The sequence below is a fragment of the Frieseomelitta varia genome, unplaced genomic scaffold, assembly GCF_011392965.1.
Source record: "Frieseomelitta varia isolate USP_RPSP 00005682 unplaced genomic scaffold, Fvar_1.2 scaffold_527, whole genome shotgun sequence".
Lineage (NCBI taxonomy): Eukaryota > Metazoa > Arthropoda > Insecta > Hymenoptera > Apidae > Frieseomelitta > Frieseomelitta varia.
The window spans coordinates 166,886-175,319 of record NW_025110287.1 but is presented as its reverse complement, the minus strand read 5'-3'; the positions used below and the strand labels follow the sequence as shown (position 1 = coordinate 175,319).

General features: G+C 31.0%; 1 protein-coding gene across 1 annotated transcript in view; it reads right to left on the bottom strand.

The window, feature by feature from the left end:
* Nucleotides 1-700: 700 nt before the first annotated feature.
* The window catches only part of LOC122533421 (breast cancer anti-estrogen resistance protein 1-like), a 102,646-nt gene continuing 94,912 nt past the window's right edge, over nucleotides 701-8,434 (bottom strand). The window contains exon 2 of the mRNA XM_043663080.1: nucleotides 701-883. Coding sequence (XP_043519015.1) covers nucleotides 716-883 — 168 coding nt within the window. The 3' untranslated portion in view covers nucleotides 701-715. The remainder of the gene's footprint in view (nucleotides 884-8,434) is intronic.

Below are 8,434 nucleotides of genomic sequence, written 5' to 3'. Positions count from 1 at the left end.
TCGCTTTCTTTTTCTTTTCGAACTCGTCGGTGTGATATCACTGGATAGAAATTATTGAGAAACAAATTTATCATTATTCGTCTCGCCTGTGTCCTTTTAAAACTGAGAAAATACTGCAATTCTTGGGCCAAATATATTTTCTCAGTTTCAAGTACATTGAAATATAATCCAGGCGAAACAAATGATAAATTTATCACTTCTCAGTAATTTCTGTCCAATGATGTAACGATATGAATTCAAAAAAATAAGACGAATCGTTGTATACGTTTGGTTTGGTCACTCGTTATGGTCTCCGCGCAAGAGATTAAGCAGCTATTGCTACTCAGATCAGAAAATTAGACACTCTGATATTATATCAGTCTAGAAATCCCTCCATCTGCATCTTCGCGCTAACTTAATCCTTTTAACGTGTAAAAGAGTTACTTCGTGCACGCTCAGAGATTCCACGCTGACTTAATTAAACATTTATTTGAAATCGCTAATGAGCCTGCAACTTTCTCTCGAAAAGTTTCCCGGCTGCACCGAGTGGTTACACGGTAATTAATTAATAACGTTAACTCGTTTATGCGACGACTAAAGGAGACAAGTCTCGTCGCGTTCGAATTTTCTATTCTTACATTAAAAAAAAAAAGAAAAAAAAAAGAAAAGACGAAATACTCTCACCGAGTGGAATATAATCAGCTTCTTGTTGGAAAAAGTACGGCGAAAAGTTCCGTTAAAAGGAAGTAATTACCTGTCTACCTCGCAGGGCGCAGAGCCACCAACCCTCGAGGCCAGCGGTGTTCTGTTCCAGCACAGTGAGAACATCGCCCTTTCGGAAAGCCAACTCGTCCGGAGCCTCCGCGATATTGTCGTACAGGGCACGTGCTTTCACACATTTTTGCTGCAACAAAATTAAAAAAAAAAGAAGATTTATCACTGTTCGTTACTGCGAGGTCTTCATAGTGGGAGAACGACTCTCATTTTTTTCCAGACACTTTGAGTTCAAAACCAAATCTTGAAGGATCTTCGGGAAGTCTAGATTTTCATTTAAAAAAAATTTTTGAAACACGATTCTGACGAAGTAGTTTCAGTATTTAATCTTGGCAAAATAAAGAGCTAACAGTCTGTTCGAAAGTTGTTTAACTGTCATGAAAGTGAAAACTTCGACTTTGTAAATATTTTATATTTATGTTCCTCCTGATGGAGATTGGTGATAAAATTGAATCAAACTGAAAGTTCCAAAATTAAGTAACGTAAAATATTTAAAATATTTAAAATAAATAATTTTAAAATATTTAAAATAAATAATTTTAAAATATTTAAAATAAATAATTTTAAAATATTTTAAAATATTTAAAATATTTAACTTAAAATATTTAAAATATTAAACTTAAAATATTTAAAATATTAAACTTAAAATATTTAAAATATTAAACTTAAAATATTTAAAATATTTAACTTAAAATATTAAACTTAAAATATTTAAAATATTAAACTTAAAATATTTAACTTAAAATAATTAAAATATTTTACTTAAAATATTTAAAATAAATATTTAAAATACTTTACTTAAAATATTTAACTCAATATAAAATATTTTTAACTTTAAAATGTAAAATAACCTTCCACAAGAAGCTTCATTCAAGTTCAAATATTTTGCTAGAAAAAAAAGAATAGAAATCTAACGCAACTTCTCCGAAAGAACGAGAGACGCCGGAGCTTTCCGATCAAGATTCACGGAATTAGCGAGCAACGAGCCACGTTCCTTTGCTTTCAGAGATTGCAAGCACGTACCGAGCGGGCTCGTCCTTCTAATCAATTGAATCCCATAAAATCCTAGTCGTTTCTACAACTCGAGCGGCTATTTCGGGAAGCAAAACGCCGCCAACGAGATAAAACGAAACGAACGTTTCAAATGAAACGGAGGCCAACAATGAACGTGCCTCGCTTACGAGGAAAACCGCCTTATGTTTCACTCGGCTTCAAGTGAGTTCAATTAAAGTGCCACCGCGGTATGACAACGGGATCCTCGGCCATCCGTTTTTCGGAGCAAACAATGATGTCATCTACCGGACGACTTTGACGAATATCGTCGAGGAAACGCGGCGCCTTTCGTGATCTTATTGTTAGCCTAAATTAACGTGCGCGTCACTATCATCGATGTGAACGAACCGTGAACGACCTCGTCTTTTTGAACGAAAGCAGTGAGAAACGCTTGCTATAGAGAACCCGAAAATATTCTATTCGGGGACTCGATGCTCGGGAGCATCCCGAAAATATCGCAGGATTCGAAAGTTTCAGGAGAAAGTGTCTGAGAATTCTCGAGAAAATTCGGTATTCTCGAAATTTCTGGGAACTCTTGAGAATTGAAGAAAAATTGTAGGGGGTAGAATACAGAGGCAAAAATAATAATTATATATATGTGAGTGTGTGTGTGTGTGTGCGTATGATAAATGTAATATTTTAATGTATATTAAAATATTATTTACTATGCTATATACTATGCAAAATATTAAAATATTTATTATACAAAATATTAAAATATTATTTACTATACTATAGAAAATATTAAAGTATTATTTACTGTACTATGCAAAATATTAAAATATTATTTATTATACTATAGAAAATATTAAAATATTATTTACTATACTATACAAAATATTAAAATATTATTTACTATACTATAGAAAATATTAAAGTATTATTTACTGTACTATGCAAAATATTAAAATATTATTTATTATACTATAGAAAATATTAAAATATTATTTACTATACTATACAAAATATTAAAATATTATTTACTATACTATAGAAAATATTAAAGTATTATTTACTGTACTATGCAAAATATTAAAATATTATTTATTATACTATAGAAAATATTAAAATATCATTTACTATACTATACAAAATATTAAAATATTATTTACTATATTATGCAAAATATTAAAATATTATTTACTATATTATGCAAAATATTAAAATATTATTTACTATACTATGCAAAATATTAAAATATTATTTACTATATTATGCAAAATATTAAAATATTATTTACTATACTATAGAAAATATTAAAATATTATTTACTATACTATGCAAAATATTAAAATATTATTTACTATATTATGCAAAATATTAAAATATTATTTACTATATTATGCAAAATATTAAAATATTATTTACTATACTATGCAAAATATTAAAATATTATTTACTGTACTATGCAAAATACTAAAATATTATTTACTATACTGTCCAAAATATTAAAATATCATTTACTATACTATACAAAATACTGTTACTATACAAAGCCAAAGTAACGATTCAACTTCATCTTCTCTCCTCTATATATTATCAATATCAAGCGCAACAAGTGACATTTAATACCGAAGTAATTGAAATTCCACTTTCATACCCCCTAAAACTTTCCCTTTCACCTCTGCTGCTATGATATCAATCTACATGGCCGATTATTATACATATAAATGTTACTAGTACGTAGATAATTTCAAATTTTATAACATCTAAACTATAAATATCATTAATTGAGTTAAACATAAACTCTATTAAACTATTAAACTGTAATTTGTAAAGTTGGAGGTCCATTTAAGGGTTAAGAAAGATCGAGAAGAAATATCGCGCATATTTATGATATCTAAACACTCTTTGCGAAAGGAGGAGATATCTAAAGAAATACAAAACCAAGAAAAATAATTCAATCATTTTAAAAAGCAGGGAAATCGCGCAATTTTATAATACTTAGAAGTTCTTCGAAAAAGAAGAAATGTTGAAGAAATACAAATCAAAGGAAATAATTAAATAACAAATATTTTAAATTCACTCTAGCCGGTGATCCATGATCCGTGATCCATAATCGATGATATTTTGAAAATGATCAGGAAGGAAAATCGCGCAATTTTATAATACTTGGGAATTCTTCGAAAAAGAAGAAATCTCGAAGAGATACAAATCAAAGGAAATAATTGAATAACAAGTATTTTAAATTCACTCTAGCCAGCGATCCATGATCGATGATAGTTAAAAATAAGTAAAATGATCAAGAAGAAAAACTGCGCAATTTTATAACATTCAGAAGAAACTCCTCGAAAAAAGAAGAAGACATACGAGAGATACTTGAAGAAATACAAATCGAAGGAAATAATTAAATAACAATTATTTCAAATTCACTCTAGCCAGTGCATGATCCATGATCCATGATCCACGATCGACGATAGTTGGAAAACGATCAAGAAGAAAAATCGCGCAATTTTATAATACTTATAAGTTCCTCTGGAAAGAAGAAGGTATCTGAAGGGATAGAAATCAAGGGGAACAGCAGGATTAGTCAACATCGTGGTAAATATTTCAAGTTCATTCTAGTTGGCGTATCGATCCGTGTATCGATCCTATTTTAAGAAGGATGAGCCGTCGATGAACCCAACGTACATAAGTCGTCGAAGAATGCAGTTCAACCCCATAAAAGGATGCTGGACTGGCAACGAACGTCAGGCCAGTCTGGCAGGTACACGCAGGTACCCACGTCCTTTCCGACTGATAGCTTTTGGTCCTCAACGTTTAAAGCGATACGAACTCGGCCGACGAGCGACTTCCGCGATACGAATAATCACAGTGAGGTTTGATTTCTCTTCTGAAATCGGCAGATTTTTCGATATTGTATCTATCTTCCAAGCTAGCTTGGAATTGGATTGAATATTATTATTAATCGGCAAGATATTGTGCGATTGAATATTATTATCAGTTGGTAACAGAAAGATACAGAATAAAAATACCTAATGCTCTATACAGTGGGGTGAAAAATTGAGTGAATAACAAAAATTTTCAAGAGAAATATTTTTTATTGTTAAATAAAGTGTAAAAAAACATGAAAATAAACTTGACTATCTGATTCTTTATAGTTTCTAAAATTCTGGTGCAAAATTGATGTCTATGTTTTTTTAATTTTTTTCAGCCAGGAAGAAACCTAATTTTAAAGGTAAAAAATAGCTTCAGTTTCCTGAAACTATAAAGAAATCAGATAGTCAAGTTCATTTTCATGTTTTTGTACTTTATTTAACAAATAAAAAAATATTTCTCTTACCAATTTTTGTTACTGACTCAATTTTTCACCCTACTGTATATATTCGACGAGCAATCGTAATTAGGTATTCTGTATCTTTCTGTTACTAACTGATAATAATATTCAATCGCACAATATCTTGCCGAATAATGGTAATATTCAATTTAATAACATCGAGTGGAAACTAACTTGGAAGATAGATACAAAATTGAAAAATCTGCCGATTTCAGAAGAGAAATTAAACCTCGCTTCTGCGTAATTCCAGTGAACGAATTCAAAGTCAGAAAGTCACTCAAACTTGTTATAAATTTATGGTTAACCAACATTCGTTTCTCCAACTTTTGTATTTCAATTTTAATCTCGGTTTAGAAAACAAAAGAAACTACAGAAGAGATCAAAAGCATACTGATAAGAATATTTAAAAAAAAAAAAAAAAAATAGCAGCAAACGAAAGATGACGTTCTTTTCAAGAAAACAGGATGCGTAACAAAAAATGTGTAAGAATGTGTGCGTCCTCTTTTCTTGCTGTAAATCTTTGAATATTAATTATTTATTTTAATTTATAATTTAATATAATTTAATTCATTTCAATTATTTAATTCAATTTAACTTAATTTATAATTAATTTACTTTAACTATTTATTGAATTTTAATTATTATTTAATTACACGTAATATCTTTTAATTAGAAATGCCTTCGAACAATTGTTTTCACTTATAAAAGTTCTCCCTGACTTTCCAGAGTTCTCAATTATTTCATAAAACGTCTTTCCCCAACAGATTAGAACGATAAATACGATGTGTTATCGTTTATTATGTAAATCTCTCGGTGTATCGCAGTTAAACGGCAAAGCTAACGAATCAGAAGGGTGAAATTAATTCATTTCGCTAATTCGAGATTAATTTCCAATCGCGTTTGATCGCTCGCGCACACGGCGGTTGCTCGCGGCAGGCGGTTTCTGCTAATTACACCTTGATTAAAACCTCTACGCTTTCGATCGTCTTCGGGGATCGCACGATCTACGTTGCGGAAATGTCATCCGTTGAATTCATGATTAATTGAGGTGACGAAACTGCCGGCTAATTATCGGCGTCCCTCTAAGAACGCGCGGTAATTAAGAGCGGACAATTATTAATGGATTTGGATTTCACTTCTCTCCCGTGCCGGGGAGAGAAAGAAAGAAAGAAAGGCGGATCACAGGCAAGAAGAAAGATTGCACTGTTATTTCGCAAGGAAATTCTTTGTATCGAAAATCCATCCGAGCAAAATGTTCGTCGACAATTTAACGAAGAAACAATTTAGAACGACGGGGCAAGGAATAGAGAGCAATTTTCGAACGATAGAAACTATCGTTTAAAATTTGGTTAATCTCTTTTTAATTTTATCTTGGAAAGGAGTAGAAAGCAACGATAGAAATTATCCATTGAAATTTGATCGATTTCTTTTTTTAATTTTAACTTGGAAAGCAATGTTTGAACGATAGAAATTATCGTTTGAAATTTGGTCAATTTCTTTTTAATTTTAACTCAAAACAAAAAAGTAGAAAATAACTTTTAAATGACAGAAATTGTCGTTTAAAATTTGGTCAATTTCGTTTTGATTTTAACTTGGAAAGAAATAGAAAGCAATGTTTGAACGATAGAAATTATCGTTTGAAATTTGGTCAATTTCGTTTTAATTTTAACTTAAAACAAAAAAGTAGAAAGTAACTTTTAAATGACAGAAATTGTCGTTTAAAATTTGGTCAATTTCGTTTTAATTTTAACTTGGAAAGAAATAGAAAGCAATGTTTGAACGATAGAAATTATCGTTTGAAATTTGGTCAATTTTTTTTTTTTTCTTAATTTCAACTCAGAAAAAAATAGAAAGCAACTTCTAAATGACAGAAATTTTCATTTAAAATTTGGTCAATTTCGTTTTAATTTCAACTTTCACTTTGCTTTTAATTTGCGCGATTTCGTTTTCAAATTATTGTCGAATTGTTGTTTTAAATTGCACTAAATTTGCTACTCGAACGATTGCCAAATGGCGAAACTTTCTTCGATTTCACGCACAGTCGCGAGGTTTTGAGATTTTTCACAAGGCTGAAACGTCATAAGTTGCTTGTCAAAGTTAAATCGCGAATATTTTCAAGTTACGGCTGTGAAAACGTTTCAGCGGCGTTTCATCGTTAATTCAGTCGAAGAGAACTTTGATCGCCCCGACAAACTTTTATTGAGCTACCGTTATTCGATTCCTCGTTCGAAAAGTTGTTAAAGGCAGACAGTGTACATAACGCAATCGTCAAAAATTCGATGATTCAACGCTCGTTTCTCTCTCACGTATATCGTAACGTATTGTCAATTATGTACGTATATAATATCCAGTTACTTGTAGAAACGGCGGATCGAAAACTCCGGCTTTTATCGTGTAATTAACAGTTTATTAAATCCGTCGTTGAATCGTAATAGCGATTCTCGCTGTTTCCCGTAATGGCAATTACTCGCGAGACGCATCATTGGCTATAAATCACCTGGTTGAAAAAAAAAAAACAGTGGTTGTCAGCAGTCAGCAGAGTGCGAAGAAATTTTAATGCGGAAAGTTGCACAATATGCACGATAATACGAAGAAAATTTACAAGCCATTCAAAGTGTAGCACTTCAAATAAAATTATATATATAAGTACATGAAAAAATTTTCTACCTGAAGTTTTATTTTTTTCAACTACGTCCTCGAAAATACAAAAATATCCGCAGTCTGATAATTAGCGATCATTCAACTAGATAAAAAAAATTTAGGATGAAAATTTACGGATGAAATTTAAATACAGAAAATTGCACAATATGCACGATAATACGAAGAAAATTTACAAACCATTCAAAGTGAAATAAAATTTAGTGCGTGAAAAAATTTTCTATCTAAAAAAGTTTTACTTTATTTTTTTTCAATTACATCCTCGAAAATACAAAAATATCCGCAGTCTGGTAATTAGCAATCATTCAACTAGATAAAAAAAAATTTAAGATGAAAATTTAGAACAATTGTATCTAAACCACGGATGTTGTTCATGCATTTTTATATTTATAACGGAGATAATTAAAATAATGTACACCACGAGGTAGAGGCAGTACCACGCTTTGAAAATATTTTGCAAATTATTTTTGCATCGTGCGCACGCTCGTATCGTCGCGCGTTTTTCATGCAAATTTTGTTCGTAAAAATTCGCGGGATCCAGCTGTTACGTTGTTTGGACAGTAGCGTGAAATTCATGGTTCCGCGTAATCACAATCTGAGATCTTTACGCGGCGGATCATAGTGTAATGTAGCTGATGCCATAAAATATTCTTTATGGAGGGGTTCGCGTTAAACCCGTTGGAAAGTGGAACG